We start from the raw sequence: 21,300 nt of genomic DNA on the forward strand, positions 1-21,300 counted from the left end.
TGCTGGGACTGGGGCCTGCTTTTAGCTCTGACCCAGCTCATGGCGCTCTGACAGTCTGCCTGTTTGCCTTCAGAGTTCAGGAGGCCTTAACCACACTCCCAGGTCTTAAGTTCCTGTGTGTCTCTTTAAAAAAAATTGTTAGTTTTTGTTTTGGTGTTGTGTATTTGTTTCCAAAAAGAGAATTCTTTAGAGGACTGAAATCTAAATTCTGAGAAAGCCCCAAGCTCTCTCTCCTCATGGAGACCCGGGGTACATCTGGGCCAGAAATGTGGCGGGAATGAGGAAGAACAGAGTCTAGAAGACTTGCCCGCTCACACTGTGCCACAGAAGGGGAGACCTTTGGGTTTCTCAGAGGATGGGACAAGAACACAGGCAGGGGCAAGGTGGAGGGGACATGCTGGATGGCTAGCACTGCACAACAGGTCGTCCAAACTGCAGTTGAAACAGCTGAGCCATGGATTGTGTGGTAGCTCCTGGAGTCCAAAGTCAAGATGCCAGCAGAGGCGTGCGCTCTCTGAAGCCTTCAGGGGAGGACCTTGCTTGCTTCTTCCTGGGCTCTGCTGGCAGCTGGCCATCTTGGTGCTCCTTGGCTGGCAGATAGGCAACCACTCTCCTTCCTCACGCATTTCATTAGAAGCAGCAAGGAGAAACCAGACCGCATCTTAAACACTGTTCTCCGAATTCTCCTCAGCTAAATATTCAAGTTCATCACTTACATGGTCTACTCTCCACCCAGCAGCCCACCTCAGTTTAGCCTGCCTCCCAGCCCCCTGCCCCCTGCCATTTTATAGCAAGTGCCATCGTCCCTCCAATGTCCAGCAGCATGGTCCCCACCTCTCTCTGGGACCTCACCAGAAAGTAACCTGGATATTCATCCTACCACCGACATCCTCTTAGGCCTTTGTTTTTATCACGTACCTCAGAATTCTTCGAGCCTCCATGCATTACTCAATTTCAAAACGACTCCTACATTTTAAGTAATTACCAGAGCAGGACTCTATTTCTTGGCCTTAAAATCTATATTAGTTCCCCCAGGGGCTGCTGTAACAAATGACCACAAACTGTTGCTTAAAGAGCAGAAACTTACTGTCTCATTGTTATGGCTACTGTCTCACTGGCACAGGCTACAAGTGCCAAACCGAGACGTTCCCAGGGCCATACTCTCCATGAAGTCTCTGGGGAAGGATCCTTCTTTGCTGCGTCTTAGTTTCTGGTGCTGGCTGGCCAGCTTTGTTCTTTGCCTTCTAGGTGCTTCACTCCAATCTCTGCCTCTTCTGTCACATGGTGTTCTCTGTGTGTATCTGTGTGTAAACTTCCCTCACTGTGAATGAAACGATTCCAGGCATTGGAGTAGGGCTCAACCTTAACTTCATGACATGACATCACAGAGACCGTGCTCCAGAGAAGGTCACATTCTCAGGTAACAGGAGTTAGGACTTCTTTAGGAGGACACAATTCACCCTACGATATGGTAAGAGAGGGACAGTGTGTGCAGTGTGAGGGTACAGTACCCCTGATTTCTTCCTCTCCAGTCCTAGTTGCAGTTACCAGGTTAAGCCCTTTGGGATAGTTTTCTTAGGTCTCTGCTTCTTGGAAATCTTCTACTGCCTAGGGCTTAAAATCCACATTCCTTGGCCTGGTATTTAACAGTCATTATTATTTTTTTTTATATATATGAAATTTATTGACAAATTGGTTTGCATACAACACCCAGTGCTCATCCCAAAAGGTGCCCTCCTCAATACCCATCACCCACCCTCCCCTCCTTCCCATCCCCCATCAACCCTCAGTTTGTTCTCAGTTTTTTTTTTTTTTTAATTTTTTTTTTCAACGTTTATTTATTTTTGGGACAGAGAGAGACAGAGCATGAACGGGGGAGGGGCAGAGAGAGAGGGAGACACAGAATTGGAAACAGGCTCCAGGCTCCGAGCCATCAGCCCAGAGCCTGACGCGGGGCTCGAACTCCCGGACTGCGAGATCGTGACCTGGCTGAAGTCGGACGCTTAACCGACTGCGCCACCCAGGCGCCCCAGTTTGTTCTCAGTTTTTAACAGTCTCTTATGCTTTGGCTCTCTCCCACTCTAACCTCTTTTTTTTTTTTTTCCTTCCCCTCCCCCATGGGTTCCTGTTAAGTTTCTCAGGATCCACATAAGAGTAAAACCATATGGTATCTGTCTTTCTCTGTATGGCTTATTTCACTTAGCATTACACTCTCCAGTTCCATCCACGTTGCTACAAAAGGCCATATTTCATTTTTTCTCATTGCACGTAGTATTCCATTGTGTATATATACCACGATTTCTTTATCCATTCATCAGTTGATGGACATTTAGGCTCTTTCCATAATTTGGCTATTGTTCAGAGTGCTGCTATGAACATTGGGGTACAAGTGCCCCTATGCATCAGTACTCCTGTATCCCTTGGATAAATTCCTAGCAGTGCTATTGCTGGGTCATAGGGTAGGTCTATTTTTAATTTTCTGAGGAACCTCCACACTGCTTTCCAGAGCGGCTGCACCAATTTGCATTCCCACCAACAGTGCAAGAGGGTTCCCATTTCTCCACATCCTCTCCAGCATCTATAGTCTCCTGATTTGTTCATTTTGGCCACTCTGACTGGCGTGAGGTGATACCTGAGTGTGGTTTTGATTTGTATTTCCCTGATAAGGAGCGACGCTGAACATCTTTTCATGTGCCTGTTGGCCATCTGGATGTCTTCTTTAGAGAAGTGTCTATTCATGTTTTCTGCCCATTTCTTCACTGGGTTATTTGTTTTTCGGGTGTGGAGTTTGGTGAGCTCTTTATAGATTTTAGATACTAGCCCTTTGTCCGATATGTCATTTGCAAATATCTTTTCCCATTCCGTTGGTTGCCTTTTAGTTTTGTTGGTTGTTTCCTTTGCTGTGCAGAAGCTTTTTATCTTCATAAGGTCCCAGTAATTCACTTTTGCTTTTAATTCCCTTGCCTTTGGGGATGTGTCGAGTAAGAGATTGCTGCGGCTGAGGTCAGAGAGGTCTTTTCCTGCTTTCTCCTCTAAGGTTTTGATGGTTTCCTGTCTCACATTTAGGTCCTTTATCCATTTTGAGTTTATTTTTGTAAATGGTGTGAGAAAGTGGTCTAGTTTCAACCTTCTGCATGTTGCTGTCCAGTTCTCCCAGCACCATTTGTTAAAGAGGCTGTCTTTTTTCCATTGGATGTTCTTTCCTGCTTTGTCAAAGATGAGTTGGCCATACGTTTGTGGGTCTAGTTCTGGGGTTTCTATTCTATTCCATTGGTCTGTGTGTCTGTTTTTGTGCCAATACCATGCTGTCTTGATGATTACAGCTTTGTAGTAGAGGCTAAAGTCTGGGATTGTGATGCCTCCTGCTTTGATCTTCTTCTTCAAAATTCCTTTGGCTATTCGGGGCCTTTTGTGGTTCCATATGAATTTTAGGATTGCTTGTTCTAATTTTGAGAAGAATGCTGGTGCAATTTTGATTGGGATTGCATTGAATGTGTAGATAGCTTTGGGTAGTATTGACATTTTGACAATATTTATTTTTCCAATCCATGAGCAGGGAATGTCTTTCCATTTCTTTAAATCTTCTTCAATTACCTTCATAAGCTTTCTATAGTTTTCAGCATACAGATCCTTTACATCTTTGGTTAGATTTATTCCTAGGTATTTTATGCTTCTTGGTGCAATTGTGAATGGGATCAGTTTCTTTATTTGTCTTTCTGTGGCTTCATTGTTAGTGTATAAGAATGCAACTGATTTCTGTACATTGATTTTGTATCCTGCAACTTTGCTGAATTCATGTATCAGTTCTAGCAGACTTTTGGTGGAGTCTATCGGATTTTCCATGTATAATATCATGTCATCTGCAAAAAGCGAAAGCTTGACTTCATCTTTGCCAATTTTGATGCCTTTGATTTCCTTTTGTTGTCTGATTGCTGATGCTAGAACTTCCAGCACTATGTTAAACAACAGCGTTGAGAGTGGGCATCCCTGTCGTGTTCCTGATCTCAGGGAAAAAGCTCTCAGTTTTTCCCCGTTGAGGATGATGTTAGCTGTGGGCTTTTCATAAATGGCTTTTAGGATCTTTAGGTATGTTCCTTCTATCCCGACTTTCTCAAGGGTTTTTATTAAGAAAGGGTGCTGGATTTTGTCAAAGGCCTTTTCTGCATCGATTGACAGGATCATATGGTTCTTCTCTTTTTTTTTGTTAATGTGATGTATCACGTTGATTGATTTGCGAATGTTGAACCAGCCCTGCATCCCAGGAATGAATCCCACTTGATCATGGTGAATCATTCTTTTTATATGCTGTTGAATTCGATTTGCTAGTATCTTATTGAGAATTTTTGCATCCATATTCATCTTAACAGTCATTATAATCCGTCTCAACTCCTCTTCCAAGAATGAGATTCTTCTAGATATCATTGTTCCAGTTAATATCTGTTTTACACTTTTGTAAGGAATGAATGTGATAATGATATAGAGGTCAGTGCCTGGGACACAGTGGGCCCTCCGTAAAGGCTGGTAATGATTCCTGCACTCCAAATTGTTAGGTGTTCTCTGCCTCTGTCCAGTGTTATTTCCACCTCCAAGGCTTCGATCATGCTGTTTCTCCCTCTCTTTCTTATCCGCAGTTTTTAAAAAAAGCAAACGCATGACTCCTGGGCAAGTATAAACACATCAAAGATTTTGCTCAACTCATGGCTTAATTAGAGAACCAGTATGATTCTATAATTGGTTCAATTTCCTTTGGGTGGCTCAATCAATTAAGCATCTGACTCTTGATCTCAGCTCAGGTCTTGACCTTAGGGTCTTAAGTTTGGGCTCCATGCTGGGTGTGAAACCTAGTTAAAAACAAAGAAGCAAAGAATAAAACAAAAAACACAAACAAAGAGAAACACAAAGCTCATTTGAAATCAAATGTTGATGTGTTCAAGAGAGTAGTAAAATGGAATTTTTGAGTTCTATATTCCACCAGACAGAAAATTTGCTGAGTATCTCCAAGGCAGAGATGTGCAAAAATCCTCACTGTCCTTAAAGTGTTGTAAAATATCACAGCTGATCATCAAGCACAGCACCACACAGAACTATAGAACACTCCAGTAATCTCTCTTGCCTATTTCTAAATTTTGGATCATTTTCATAGCGTTCTCTACTTTGTGATCATAAACAGTCTCCAACAAGTATTGTTGATCCTAGAAGATTGTTTTTACCATGCATGGCCTGATCATTTATATAGATGTAGCAAGAATCTTAATTAACCAGAAAAGCCTCCTTGAGTTTCCTCGGGAAATCTAGAGCCTCATCATATTAAGCAACTATCAATTCCAAAGGATAAACTTCTTTTGGAAATTTTCAAAATGAGTTTTGAATCAGACTTTTCAAAGCCCCTGCCATTCTTCTATCCTACGAGTAGGAAACCAAGGCCCAAACACTTTCTCCAGTAAACTTTGCATGCTGTATCCATAAATCTCAGTGAATTTCCCTCTTCCTGAGGTCTCCAAAATTTGCCTGGGTTTCTGGACTACCTGGGAGTGGACTTCCTTACTCCCAGAGATTGGGATCCTGGAAGCCAGACATCATATTAGTTTTCTTATGAAGGTTTTGGAGACATTAACTCCGCGTGTAACACCAACAATTGCTCCTTAGCAGTGGCCTGATGGTCTTTGATGAAACAACAATCACTCTCATATATCACCCTGTACATAGGGCTTTGCTGCAGAATCGATTTTTCCAATGGCATCTTTGTAAACAAGAGGACAGATTTTTATTAAACCAATCAAATGGTTCTATCATCATGAAAGTGAGTGAAACTTAGTAGAAGCATTTGTTTCTGAATTTTGAGAGTAGGTGAAGATGAGGTAATGTTTAAAGATGGTTGTTGTGGGTTTACAAATACACAGTCTACTAATTCGTTTAAGGAGAAAGAAATAAGGTTTCCACAAATAGCCATACAAGTAGAACATCAAACAGAATGCCATCAATATTCCAAACAAATAACCACAATGGCACATCTTGAATCCGTTCACTCAGTCCTATGTCATTACTTGTCACTCTGCTGGATCTTGAGTCAGTCGTCTGATTTCATGAGGTACATATGCTTCCAGACTGAGAGTCCCAGTAGTCCTGGCTTTGCTCACTGGCACAGTCTGAGCATTGAGTCAGTGCTGCCATCTTGCAAACCTGCTCTGAAGAGTCTCTTTGAGGCAACAGTAGTTCAGAGCATGTCCTACAGTTTTTCCCCTGAAGCTCCAAGAGTGTGACCCTCTGGTGAAGACACAAATTCTGAGTGGTCACTTTTGGTAGATCTTTGGAGAAGCCTTAGGAGGAAGCAGAGACCTGTTTGAGAACAGCACTGAATGGTTGTGGTTCATAACCGAATATAACATCGTGGAAGACAGTAAAAGGCTCTTTGGGGGGCATGGTCCTTATTTCATGAGGGTTTGGTCAGTGTTTCCCTTGAGGGATTCAGCCCCAAGTGCACTGTCACACGTAACACCTATATCTCTTTTGTGACATGGCTGCCATTATCCTGCAAGAGGCAGCTCTTCTTGCACATCCGTGGAGCCAGAAGACAATTTCATTAAAGCCATGTGAGTGCAGGGGTATAGATAATCCAGATCCCTTATCCTGGTAGACAGGCTGTGGAGGTGCTGAGTCTTCCTTTTCATGCAGTGCCCTTTGGGGGTGGAGTGAGTGGGGAGAAACCAGGAAACCTTGAGTGATATCCACTTAGAAGAGGTTGTTACAAAGTAGAAGTGACTAGATTTATTTGGCACCAAGAGAGAAGGCCCCAGAATCCCTAACCCCCAACATGATGGTATTTAGGGATAAGGTAAGTGGGTTTTTATGAGTTCATGAATCTGGGGTCCTCTTGACGGGATTAGTGCTCTTGTAAGAAGAGATAGCAGAGAGTTGCTTCCCTGCTCCATCATGTATGGACACGGTGAGATGGCGCCATCCACAAATCAGGAGGTTAGCCTTCCCCAGGGAAACAAGTTGGCTGGCACATTGGGCTTGGGCTGTCCAGTCTCCAGAACTGTGAGAAATGAATTCCTGTTGTTCCTGCTCCCAGGCTGTGGTATTATGGTTATGCAAGCTGATTAAGACAGCATCTCTGATGTGTAGGTGAGCCTTAGAAGGGTAATCGATGAGGCTAGCATAGGGGGTTCTATTACTACTTCTAACTAATACCTATTGACCACTATGGTTTGAGTACCACTTCATGTCTACAAATTTATCTGGTTTCACAATGACCGTCTGAAGAAAGTATTCCATTTTAAAGATTAGGCTAACTGTAATCTTGAGAGAGGTTAACTCACCCAAATGTGGCAGGCTGAATGGTGGCCCCCAAAAGATGGCCACACTCTAATCTCCAGAGCCTGTGAATGTTACCTTATTCCATAAGCATCTTTGCAGGTGTGATTAAGTTAATGACTTTGAGATGGGGAGATTATTCCGGATTATCTGGGTGGGCCCCAGAGGTAATCAGAAAGGTCCTTCTAAGGAGAGGCAAGAAGGCAATGTGATGAAGGCAGCAGAGATTGTTGTGATGTGGCCCCAAGCCCAGGACATCTGGCAGCTTCTAGAAGATGTAAGAGGCAAGGGATGGATTCTCTCCTGGAGCCTCCAGAAAGAACCAGCTCTGCAAGACCTTGATTTTATCTCCATAAGACTAATTCCATGCTCTTGTCCTCCATAACTGCAGAAGATGAAGTTTATATTGTTTTCAGCCACTAATGTTTTGGGAATTTGTTATGGAGGCAATAGGAAATGGATCCACCAAAATTACAAAGACGATCTGTAGAAGAAACAGGACAATGGGGGAACGATTCTTTTAAACTACTGTTATTATTTCTGCACTATTTTAATAAGTTGAGCTTTGAGATTATCTAGATCTGAGCATCAGAAAACACCCTGAGCCCCACAAGAAGACTCCTATAGAATTCAAAGAATGTCTCTTAATGACCCCACACCTTTTGAAAATTCATTATATCCACATTTCTGTGTGTGTGTGAAATGGAAAGAATCAAAGGAAACCATAAAAAAGGAAGCTGTGGCTTTGTCCACATTTATCTCTCTGCTTCTGACTATGTGGAAGGAGCAAGATCCTGGGTGGAAAGTTGTGTTTCCAGGGTTGCAGGAGGAGACAAGCGGTGGAGAGGCCTGTGGCTCACAGCATAGGTGCAAGTGGAAGGAAGCCCTCAATGATCAGGAGCGTGGCTAAGTGAACAATTCAGATATGGGGCTACACTGCTTCTATCCAGAATCTTGTAGAAGGAGATCACTCCTAACTTAGGGCTCAGGATGGGAGTGATGGGGGCCACATGCACCTTTTTGACCAATGATCACAAGGCTGTTACCATTTGAGACCCGCATCTGATTTCTTGTGGCATCCATGGATTCTGTGTCAACTAGTCTCCTGTTCCCTCTAGGGAACTTAACAGCGTACCTGAGCATAATACCTGGAGAGCAATTAGCTGACCATGAAAACATCCAAGGACAACTTTCACTCAAGGAATATGTAGCTTGAAATGAAACTAGGAAATGGTAGAGATATTTTGGGGAGGAAATATGATTCTAGCTCTCCTCTAGACTTTTATGTATGCAGCCTCATCAAGACCAAGTTCATGGGTATGTGACCTGTGCCGTTGCACAGGGCACTGTACTTAGAAGGATTTACTGTTCTATTGGTGTCATCTTGAAATTCTTAATTTTTTTTGTTTGTTTTTGACAAAGGGCCTGGCATATTCTTTTTGTGCCAGACTTTGCAAATTACATAGCTGGTCCCGGTCTGTGTCTTTATTGCAAGTTGGAAAACAGTTACCTGGGGCCCTCCAAGTCATTAGTACCAATAATTGGTCTAACGCTATGGACCAATAATATAGTATTAATACAATAATTCCGAATCTAGCTGCTTCCCTCCATGGGTTGCCACCCGATTGTCCACTACTTCCTGCCACATTTAGTTCTCTTAGTACCCACCTTCAAGTGTGAGCATCAAGTAATCCCATGTCTCAATGTAGTGAACAAAAATATATAATCAAAAACCTTATAATTTTATGATGATGCAAGAGACAATTGGAACAGCTGGTCAACCATGAGAGGTTTGACCATCTGCCTATCATCTCAAAGTTTCCAGAGCAGGTTGGAATGGATGCACTGGCTAAATCTGGGAAAATCTACCTGTGCCTGGGTCTGGGGTAGAGGAAAGTAGGAAGGTTGTAGGGGAAAGTTTGATCTCCTCCCTGGGTGCATCTTTTGTGGTCAGGTCATGCATATTTTGGGGCTTGAAAGAACCATATGAAGAAAACTAGAGAAGGTGTATGGTCATTGGAAGACTTTTTCCAGGCCACATTTTCCTTTTTTTCTCTTGGCTCCCAATGGTTTAGACTCTTGGCTTTGTACCTGAAGGCTGGTGAATTTTTAATGAGTAACTTGAGACCTTCATGAAAGACTATCATGAAAACCCATATGATACAGTCACTGGGAAGTATCCCAGGCTCTAAATTTGGACACATCTAGCCACGCATTTGAGTTTTTTCTTCCTAGAATCACACCAGAGTCTCCCACGTCATGCAGGGAAGATGATCCAACACCATGCCTGGCTCTCTGTGCATGATTTGTGTCATGTAATAAGGGCCTTTGGGACCCACCAGTATAACCCCAAACAACAAATATAGGTTTGGAAAATTTGGTGTGACAGCAGGCACATGGAGAAAAAGCTTACACCTTGGTAAAACTAAAGCACTCCTCCAATGATAGGGCAATATTTCTGTCTCTTTAAAGCCAAATAGTTCCTTCACTAGCTCCACCCAATCTGAGCTTCCTGTCTCAGAGGTTTAAAGGGTGCAAACACTTTTTCCTCTCAGTTAAGCAAAAGCAGCAGCTCAAACAGCTTCTTTGGAGAGCACTCCGGGACTCATCAGCTCATTCAAAAGAAGGTGAGCCTGGCCTAGGGCATAGAGCCGGGAGGGGCAGCAGGACCCAGGGCTGTGCATTGGTGTGGGTCCTGGTCTGAGAGGGGACCAAATACCGTGCCAGCAGCCCAGCAAACAGGATGCTGCCACGGGGGTCCCGGGGGAGGAAGAGTGGGAGTAAGGAGATTGGCCCACATCCACACATCTCCTATTTAGCAGAACAAACTTGCTGAACAGCGTATCTTCCATCAGTTGCTGTCATGACAGAGTGAGTGCTGCCTGACACCCCATCCATTTCCCTTAGTGGGAAACTAGTGTCCTCAAGGCAGGTCTTTAGAGCTGGAAGGCAATTTAGAGAGCAGTCTGTCCCAATCTCTCTTTTTTCCTGAAAGAAAATCTGAATCCCAGACGGTGTGCGTGTGGTTTTATCAAATTCCCCGGGATACCCGGGTCACAAATGGCACAGGAAGCCTAGAATTCAGCTGGCTGTGTCGTTTCCAACATGTAAGAGAGAAATGGTGTGATCGACAGTGTAACAGAGGAGGTAAGGAAGGGGTGCCATCGGGGAGATATTGAGCTATTCTATAGAAAACAAATGTGTGTGAATCCCTTTGGTTGCCTTCCCTAATTCCAGGGTTGCTACCAGTTCATGTTTCTGGACAGAGAGTGATCTACCTCCCCTGGCCTCCCATGATCTATTTCTGATCCAATGTAAACAGAAATGTAGAATCAAGGACCTGAGAAGGAACCAGGAAGAGATCAGAGCGTGCAAGGGTTATGCATGAGTGTAGGGTCAGACATAATTTGCATTGGATCCCTTCTCTGCCCAAAGCCCTTTAGCGCAGTGACCTTGGGCAACGTTCTCAGCATTTCTGAGCCACATCTATTTCCTCATTTGAAAAATTAGAGTGGGGGCGCCTATCTGGCTCAGTGGGAAGAGCATGGGACTCTTGATCTCAGGCTTGTGAGTTTGAGCCTCATGCTGGGTGTAGAGATTAAATACATATGCATACACTTTAAACATTCGAATACTAAAAAGTATTACATTACTAGAATACTAAATTTTATCACTTCATCAGTAATTATTTACATATGTATGTCTGGAAGATAAAGGTCATTAAAATATACCATAATCAGAGTTCAAAAAGCAATTAGAATTTTAAAAAAATTACCAGGTGTATTCCAATTCCCAGATCGTCTCCTAGAATTTAAAATTGAAATCAGCTGGGGCGCCTGGGTGGCGCAGTCGGTTAAGCGTCCGACTTCAGCCAGGTCACGATCTCGCGGTCCGTGAGTTCGAGCCCCGCATCGGGCTCTGGGCTGATGGCTCAGAGCCTGGAGCCTGTGTCCAATTCTGTGTCTCCCTCTCTCTCTGCCCCTCCCCCGTTCATGCTCTCTCTCTCTCTCTGTCCCAAAAATAAATAAAAAAAACGTTGAAAAAAAAATTTAATAAAAAAAATAATAAAATAAAATAAAATAAAATTGAAATCAGCTCCAAATACGGTTCATAAATTTCGATTCTTTCATATGTCTTAAGTTAAATTTTGTAAATAAGTTTTCACCTTCCTGTTTCTTTTTGTAAAATGATTTTGGTTAAGAAATGGTTGGTCCTTTTTCCAAGAGAATTGGACAGTGTACATTTTGCTCATTAAATCCTCAAGACGTCATATGACATGTTCTTCCAGTTTCCGTGTTTTGTATAAATTTAAATTTAAGGAGAGGCTTGATCAGATTAAGATTTGCCTGGTTATTTGGGTGGCAATATTTCATAAGTGCAGTTGTAAACGTCCATCAGAAGGCACCTTATATATTCTTCTGTCTCTTTCTGTAATGTAGCAGACAGTAATGATAGCCTAGACTAACTTTGTTTCATTCACGGTCGCAAATTATAGTATTATAATTCTATCAATGTTTCTTCATTGATTGGATGGCATAATCCTATAAAAAGAAACTTCCCCTGAATCATACTTTCATTTCATAAGGTGTAGTTAATAAGCCAAAAGGAATGCTTGATTCTTTTTTGTCCATGTTCAGACTGATGACATCATTTCCTAGCATAACCCAGAGAGAACACTTCACTTCTTTTGCAATGATGGTATTGATATGAATTCATGAACTTCAACATATTTGATGAATTTTAATCCATTGACATTATTATTCTCATTGGTACTCAAATTACCCCATCTCTGTCCAGTCAGCCTCTTCAAGTTGGCCCTGTAGTCCTTTCGGTAAGATCCAAACATTTTTTTTTTTGGAAGTGATCTCTGCACCCAATGTGGGCTAGAACTCATGAACGTGGGATCAAGAGATGCATGCTGCATTGACAGAGCTAGCCAGGCATCCCACGTTCTGAGTAGTTTTTGATAGAATCCTCGATTTCTAGTATGACTAGATAGTGTAGGATCCACTTGCACATTTCTTGGCCCAGATCTGGAATCGGTACATTCTCCTAAGATTCTTAATGTTTTTGGTGGGAAATGAATGGCATTTGAAGGGCACAGTATGGGCACTAAGGGTGTTCATTGCCACTGGGCTTGTCCTTGGGCTTCAAAACTACACATGTGCACAAAAGCTAAGAATAGGACAGGATTCCTGAAAGCAATTTAAGATTTTCTTGACGTTTTTCCCCCCTATTTGGCCTTACACTCTATCCCATTAGGACAATAGCCAATGAAGCAACTGCATTTTCAAGTTTCTTGGACCAATTCTTTGTGTGGTTTGTCTATTACACCAAATACTATGTATTGCATTTGCTTTTGATTTTTACTAGTTATCTGAAAATATAGTTTTTGTTGTATAATTATGTAAGCTATTTACAGATGTTCCTCACTATCTGCAAGCAGAACGTTCCTATGAAATCTTTTATGAAACAAAATGAGATAAAAGAGAGAAGCAATTACCATCAATGTACATGGAAAAAGGGTGCGCATTCCCAGATCTCCCCCAAATAACCTCCCTTATGTGTTTCTGATACTTTTAGACACAACTTGTTAACAGATGCACAAATTCAATTGAGAGAAAGCCCACGTGCTCATCTGGCTCACAGCTCTGGTGGCTGGATGGTGAACCCCTGTGAGGTTCCCGGGGAAGGTGATTGGCAGCTGGCATGGACAACGGCCCACTCGGCCTCTCCATTAGCTCAACTGGCTGTAAAACAAATGCGGAGCGTTGTATTCGTGTTCAGCTTTTTTTTGTACAAATGAAAAATCCTCTTTGAATTTATGTCAGCCAGCAACAGCAGGTACACATGTAGGTCTTTCATAAAGGAAAAGAGCTGTAATTCGAACTCTCAAAAAGAAGGGAGTACATGCTTTCAAGACAAATCTATGAAATCGAAGTATACTCAAAGTAGTTTCCAGCTTCTACCCTGTCCCCGCCTTATTCCTCCCATCCCTCTGTCAGTAACTTCTTTGGTGACGGTTCAGATGATCTGCCATTGCTTTTTCATGTGCATGAAATATATGTTGTATTTTGTACCTGCATTTCATGTTCCTCCCCACTAGAGAAATGACAGTAAACTAAATATTATTTTCTTCACTTTGCCTTGTTTTTTGCTTAATGAAATATCCTGGAGATCTCTCCATCCCAGCATAGTGAGGTATTTCTTATTCCTTTCTATAGTTGGATAGTGTGTATGTACCTTGGTTTATTCAATCAGACCCCTACTAGTGGGCATTTGGTAGGTTTTTGGTCTTTAAGTATTACAAATAGTGACGCAGAGAATAAACATATGCCTTATCTTTTTCTGTGTTTTTGTCAGTGTAGCTCTGGGACATAAGGAAAGGGAACTTCTTCCTCTACCCTTCAAGGTCTTCCAGCTGCACTAAGAACTACGTTCACTTGAGGCAGATTAATAAGAGAAAAAAAAAAGCAGTGTGCACAGATGCTCAGTAATGAAACTAAGACCAAGAGAGATGACCAAGGCAGGCAGTTTTTATACTTTTTAGGCAAAGAGACGATGGATCTGTGAGGGATTGACAAAACAAGGAAAACTTAACTTTGGGAGCATCTGTTAGGGAGGAATTCTAAAGAGACTTTGGGCTGGAGGAGTAAATTAGTAGAAAGTAGTAGGCTGTTTATACACTCTTCTTGGCTCTAAACCTCCCATCCCTGGTCATGAGAGTGTCTCTTTACCTCCTGGACAGCAAGGGGTCCTTTTACATGGGAGATTTGTTTCCTGCTTGCAGGGGGACAGAAGAGGGTCTTAGTAATCTTCCCACACAGGATGTGTCTTAAGGTACTTTTATATGAAATAGTCAGTATGCCAAAGTTGCACGTTTAGGGGTGACCTGCCCTTGACCACTACAGGCATAAATCCTAAAATTGGGACTCACAATCCAAGAATAAATGTATATGTGATTTGTATGATATTGCTAATTTCTCCCCTGTAGGTTTTAGACTGTTTTTCTATTCTCATTAGCCATGGAGCAGAGAACCTGTTTCCTCTAAACCTTTACCGACTGATTATAGAAGCAAATTTTTGCACTTTTGCCAAATCTGTAAGTGGAGAAATAGTATCTCAGTGTAATTTTAATTTGTTATATTTAGTTTTTTCTTTTCCTTTGTTGGGTTTATATTTCTCTACTTTAAGTGAGTGTTCATATATTTTTACATAGTTGAGGAGCATTAGCATTTCTTTTTTTTTCTTTGAACTGTTTATTCATATGTCTTGCTCCATTTTCTATCGAGCTATGGGACATTTGTCTCTGTACCTTTAGGTATTCTTTGTATAAGAGGAGAATTAACCCTCTTTGATATAGTCTGACATTCGTATTTTAATTGTCCATGGTGTTCGTTGTCTCCCATAATATTTTAGATCTTTATGTAGTCAGATGTATGAATCCTTTTCCTTACAATCTTTCAAATCTAAGAAAGAGTTGCCCTGCCCACAGGTTACAAAGGATTGGTCTGAGTTTCTTCTAGTATTTATGTGCATTGATTTTTAGTGTTTATATTTCTAACGTATTTAGCATGTGAATGGCATGAAGACGTGGGTGCAGTTTTGTCTTTTCTGTGTGGTTTTGTAGTTATCCCAATGCTGGTTATTAGTCCATCTTTCTCCTCATTGCTGTCAGATGCTGCTTTACTGAAGATAAATGTAATGTAATACATTTAACTGGATACTCATGAATATAGTAGACCAATTTGGTCTATTTCTGAATTGTCCGTTTTTGTTTTCGGTTTCTCTATGTTCACACACTCTTCATACTGCCTTAATTATAGAGGCTAAAATATTTTGCTATCTGGTAGAGCTGGCCCTCCCTCATCGTTCTTCTCTTTGTTGACTCTACAGGCTAATTTCCTTTCTTCATTCTTCCAAATTAAGTTTACAGTCAACTATTTTAGCTGCAGAGAAAAAAAAATGGAGACAAATTTTTTAAAATTTATATTTCTATGAAATCACATTATAGAAGTATCTATTAAAACAGTGTTGGTTTTGGGGTAATGTCTGTTTTGCATCAAGGTATTTTTCTTCTTAAATCTACTAAAGGGGATGTGTTGTAACAATCCATTTTCTCATATTGAATCACCCTACTATTTCTGAAATAAATCACATTTAATTGTGGGGTTTTACTTTTTAGTGTCTGACAATTTATTTGGGATTTTGGCATTAGTATTCGCAAATGAGACATGTCTGTAGCTTTATTTATTGGTGAAATCTTTGTTAGCCTTTGGGATCAATATCATACTTGTGGCATAGAAAGAACAGGAAAGATTTCTTTCTGTTTTAAGTCATCAGGAATAGTTTAAGAAAAGTTAAGTGAGATCCCCATGAAGCCATCTGGACCTGGTACTCTTTTGTAGGGGAACTCTTTAACTACTTTATTGTTTCTTCCATGGTGAGTGAATTGTTTCATCTTTTTGTCTTTATGGGACCCACATGGATAGTACACTACTGCAGGTTTTCATGGAGAAACACAAAGGAGATAAAAGGAATGTGATGGTTTCCACTTACCTTCGTTGAATCTTTTTCTTCTCCTTCTCTTTTTTACACCCCACAGCCACTGGTAGTGACATGGCACACCCTCAGGACAACAGTCTGAGGATTGTTTTGGTGGGGAAAACTGGAAGTGGGAAGAGCGCAACGGCAAACACCATCCTGGGGAGTAGAGTCTTTGAGTCTAGAATTGCTCACCATGCTGTCACCACCAAGTGTCAAAAAGCATCCAAGGAATGGAAGGGGAGGAAACTTCTTGTTGTTGACACCCCAGGGCTCTTTGACACCAAGGAGACCCTGGATACCACGTGCAGGGAAATCAGCCAGTGTGTCCTCTACTCCTGCCCTGGGCCCCACGCCATCATCTTGGTCCTCCAGGTGGGCCTCTACAGGGAAGAAGAGCAGAAGACCGTGGCATTGATCAAGGCTGTGTTTGGGAAGCCAGCCTTGAAGCACATGATCGTGTTGTTCACTCGCAAAGATGACTTGGAGGAGAAGAGCCTGAGTGACTTCTTGGCAGATTCAGATGTGAAGCTAAGAAACATCATCAGCGAGTGTGGGAACCGCTGCTGTGCCTTCAACAACAGAGCCTCAGAGGCCGAGAAGGAAGCTCAAGTGCAGGAGCTGGTGGAGCTGATAGAGGAGATGGTGCGGAGCAACGGAGGGGCTTACTTTACCGATGCCATTTACAAGATGCCATTTACACCTGAGAAGTTGTGTAGGTACATGGGCCCAGGGTCATGAATCATGTGGGGGGGAAAGTCTTGGGATTTGTCCTCATTGGGAGAGGCCCAGATAGTCTCCCATGATGCTGTTGTGTAGGAGGCATTGAATTGAGACAATCTGGGTCTTCTTATCCATAAAGATACTGGGGCACATGGGGATTGTGGGTTTTTGGGGTCTGTTTGTGTTTGGGTTTTCTCCAAGCCATAGATCTTGATCGTGGCAGAATCAGGCCCACACACTTTTCCACTGGCTGATTTTCATATATTAAGGAGACATTTTTTGCTGATTAAGAGAAAATAGTCCTTTGTGCAGTGTTGGTATTCTGTAAGAGCAAGGGATTGATTGTTGCTGCTGGGACTGGGGCCCGCTTTTACCTCTGACCCACAGCTCATGGCGCTCTGACAGGCTGCCTGTTTGCCTTCAGAGTTCAGGAGGCCTTAACCGCACTCCCAGGTCTTAAATTCCTGTGTGTCTCTTTAAAAGAAACAATTGTTAGTTTTTGTTTTGGTGTTGTATATTTGTTTCCAAAAAGAAAAGTCTTCAGAGGGCTGAAATCTAAATTCTGAGAAAGCCCCAAGCTCTCTCTCATCAGGGAGACCCGGGGTCTATTTGGGCCAGAAATGTGGTGGGAATGAGGAAGAGTGTAGTCTAGAAGATTTGCCTTGTTCACACCGTGCCACAGAAGGGGAGCCCTTTGGGTTTCTCAGAGGATGGGACAAGAACACAGGCAGGGGCAAGGTGGAGGGGACATACTGGATGGCTAGCACTGCACGACAGGTCGTCCAAACTGCAGTTGAAACAGCTGAGCCATGGATTGTGTGGTAGCTCCTGGAGTCCAAAGTCAAGATGCCAGCAGAGGCGTGCGCTCTCTGAAGCCTTCAGGGGAGGACCTTGCTTGCTTCTTCCCGGGCTCTGCTGGCAGCTGGCCATCTTGGTGCTCCTTGGCTGGCAGATAGGCAACCACTCTCTTTCCTCACGCATTTCATTAGAAGCAGCAAGGAGAAACCAGGCCACATCTTCCACATTGTTCTCGGAATTCTCCTCAGCTAAATATTCAAGTTCATCACTTACATGGTCTACTCTCCACCCAGCAGCCCACCTCAGTTTAGCCTGCCTCCCAGCCCCCTGCCCCCTGCCATTTTATAGCAAGTGCCATCGTCCCTCCAATGTCCAGCAGCATGGTCCCCACCTTCTCTGGGACCTCACCAGAAAGTGACCTGGATATTCATCCTACCACCGACATCCTCTTAGGCCTTTGTTTTTATCACGTACCTCAGAATTCTTCGAGCCTGCATACATTACTCAATTTCGAAATGACTCCTACATTTTAGGTAATTACCAGAGCAGGACCCTACTTCTTTGCCTTAAAATCTATATTAGTTCCCCCAGGAGCTGCTGTAACAAATGACCACAAACTGTTGCTTAAAGAGCAGAAACTTACTGTCTCATTGTTATGGCTACTGTCTCTCTGGCACAGGCTACAAGTGCCAAACCGAGACGTTCCCAGGGCCATACTCTCCATGAAGTCTCTGGGGAAGGATCCTTCTTTGCTGCTTCCTAGCTTCTGGTGCTGGCTGGCCAGCTTTGTTCTTTGCCTTCTAGGTGCTTCACTCCAATCTCTGCCTCTTCTGTCACATGGTGTTCTCTGTGTGTATCTGTGTGTAAACTTCCCTCACTGTGAATGAAACGATTCCAGGCATTGGAGTAGGGCTCAACCTTAACTTCATGACATGACATCACAGAGACCGTGCTCCAAAGTAGGTCACATTCTCAGGTAACAGGAGTTAGGACTTCTTTAGGAGGACACAATTCAACCTAAGATGGATGGTAAGAGAGGGACAGTGTGTGCAGTGTGAGGGTACAGTACCCCTGATCTCTTCCTCTCCAGTCCTCATTGCAGTTACCAGGTTAAGCCCATTAGGATAGTTTTCTTAGGTCTCTACTTCTTGGAAATCTTCTACTGCCTAGGGCTTAGAATCCACATTCCTTGGCCTGGTATTTAACAGTCATTATAAGCAGTCTCAACTCCTCTTCCAAGAATGAGATTCTTCTAGATATCATTGTTCCCGTCAATATCCGTTTACACTTTTGTAAGGAACGAAGGTGATAATGATGGAGAGGCCAGTGCCTGGGACACAGTAGGCCCTCCGTAAAGGCTGGTAATGATTCCTGCACTCCAAATTGTTAGCTGTTCTCTGTGTCCAGTATATTTCCACCTCCAAGGGTTGAATCATGCTATTTCTGCCTCTCTTTCTTATCTGCAGTTTTCAAAAAAAGCAAACTCATGACTCCTGGGCAAGTATAAACACATCAAAGATTTTGTGCAGCTCATGGCTTAACTAGAGAACCAGTATGATCTATAATTGGTTCAAAGTTCCTTTGGGTGGCTCAATCAATTAAGCATCTGACTCTTGATCTCAGCTCAGGTCTTGATCTTAGGGTCTTGAGTTTGGGCTCCATGCTGGGTGTGAAACCTAGTTAAAAACAAACAAAGAAGCAAAGAATAAAACAAAAAACACAAACAAACAGAAACACAAAGCTCATTTGAAATCAAATGTTGATGTGTTCAAGAGAGTAGTAAAATGGAATTTTTGAGTTCTATATTCCACCAGACAGAAAATTCGCTGAGTATCTCCAAGGCAGAGATGTGCAAAAATTCTCTCTGTCCTTAAAGTGTTGTAAAATATCACAGTGGATCATCAAGCACAGCACCACACAGAACAATAGAACACTCCAGTAATCTCTCTTGCCTATTTCTAAATTTTGGATCATTTTCGTAGCGTTCTCTACTTTGTGATCATAAACAGTCTCCAACAAGTATTGTTGATCCTAGAAGATTGATTTTACCATGCATGGCCTGATCATTTATACAGATGCAGCAAGAATCTTAATTAACCAGAAAAGCCTCCTTGAGTTTGCTCAGGAAATCTAGAGCCTCATCATATTAAGCAACTATCAATTCCAAAGGATAAACTTCTTTTGGAAATTTTCAAAATGAGTTTTGAATCAGACTTTTCAAAGCCCCTGCCATTCTTCTATCCTACGAGTAGGAAACCGAAGCCCAAACACTTTCTCCAGTAAACTTTGCATGCTGTATCCATAAATCTCAGTGAATTTCCCTCTTCCTGAGGTCTCCAAAATTTGCCTGGGTTTCTGGACTACCTGGGAGTGGACTTCCTTACTCCCAGTGATTGGGATTCTGGAAGCCAGACATCATATTAGTTTCTTATGAAGGTTTTGGAGACATTAGCTCCACATGTAACACCAACAATTGCTCCTTAGCAGTGGTCTGATGGTCTTTGTTTAAACAACAATCACTCTCAAATATCACACTGTACATATGGCCGTGCTGCAGAATCGATTTTTCCAATGATATCTTTGTAAACAAGAGGACAGAATTTTATTAAACCTATGCAAATGGTTCTATCATCATGAAAGTGAATGAAACTTAGTAGAAGCATTTGTTTCTGAATTTTGAGGGTAGGTGAAGATGAGGTAATGTTTAAAGATGGTTGTTGTGGGTTTACAAATACACAGTCTACTAATTCGTTTAAGGAGAAAGAAATAAGGTTTCCACAAATAGCCATACAAGTAGAACATCAAACAGAATGCCATCAATATTCCAAACAAATAACCACAATGGCACATCTTGAATCCGTTCACTCAGTCCTATGTCATTACTTGTCACTCTGCTGGATCTTGAGTCAGTCGTCTGATTTCATGAGGTACATATGCTTCCAGACTGAGAGTCCCAGTAGTCCTGGCTTTGCTCACTGGCACAGTCTGAGCATTGAGTCAGTGCTGCCATCTTGCAAACCTGCTCTGAAGAGTCTTTTTGAGGCAACAGTAGTTCAGAGCACGTCCTACAGTTTTTCCCCTGAGGCTCCAAGAGTGTGACCCTCTGGTGAAGACACAAATTCTGAGTGGTCACTTTTGGTAGATCTTTGGAGAAGCCTTAGGAGGAAGCAGAGACCTGTTTGAGAACAGCACTGAATGGTTGTGGTTCATAACCGAATATAACATCGTGGAAGACAGTAAAAGGGTCTTTGGGGGGCATGGTCCTTATTTCATGAGGGTTTGGTCAATGTTTCCCTTGAGGGATTCAGCCTCAAGTGCACTGTCACACGTAACACCTATATCTCTTTTGTGACATGGCTGCCATTATCCTGCAAGAGGCAGCTCTTCTTGCACATCCGTGGAGCCAGAAGACAATTTCATTAAAGCCATGTGAGTGCAGGGGTATAGATAATCCAGATCCCTTATCCTGGTAGACAGGTTGTGGAGGTGCTGAGTCTTCCTTTTCATGCAGTGCCCTTTGGGGGTGGAGTGAGTGGGGAGAAACCAGGAAACCTTGAGTGATATCCAACAATTCACTTAAAGGATATTGTTACAAAGTAGAAGTGACTAGTTTTATGTGGCACCAAGAAAGAAGGCTCCAGAATCCCTAACCCCCAACATGATTGTATTTGGGGGTAACGTAAGTGGGTTTCCATCAGTTCATGAATCTGGGGTCCTCTTGAGGGGATTAGTGCCCTTGTAAGAAGAGATACCTGAGAGTTGCTTCCTTGCTCCATCATGTATGGACACGGTGAGACAGTGCCATTCACAAATCAGGAAGTGAGCCTTTCCCAGGGAAACAAGTTGGCTGGCACATTGGGGTTGAGTTGCCCAGTCTCCAGAACTGTGAGAGATTAATTCCTGTTGTTCCTGCTCCCAGGC

At 42.6% G+C, this 21,300-nt stretch overlaps 1 protein-coding gene across 4 annotated transcripts in view; it reads left to right on the forward strand.

The window, feature by feature from the left end:
* Positions 1-21,300, forward strand: part of LOC115509358 (GTPase IMAP family member 7-like) — a 146,728-nt gene that overhangs the window by 368 nt on the left and 125,060 nt on the right. For 3 of the 4 annotated variants that reach the window (XM_030308757.1, XM_030308758.1, XM_030308759.1), the window contains exon 2: positions 15,920-16,573. In XM_030308757.1, the coding sequence (XP_030164617.1) occupies positions 15,934-16,573 (640 nt within the window). In that variant the 5' untranslated portion in view covers positions 15,920-15,933. Of the gene's footprint in view, positions 1-9,655; positions 9,942-15,919; positions 16,574-21,300 lie in introns of those variants that run through there. The other variant, XM_030308770.1, reaches the window with a different exon arrangement.

The sequence above is a fragment of the Lynx canadensis genome, chromosome A2, assembly GCF_007474595.2.
Source record: "Lynx canadensis isolate LIC74 chromosome A2, mLynCan4.pri.v2, whole genome shotgun sequence".
NCBI lineage: Eukaryota > Metazoa > Chordata > Mammalia > Carnivora > Felidae > Lynx > Lynx canadensis.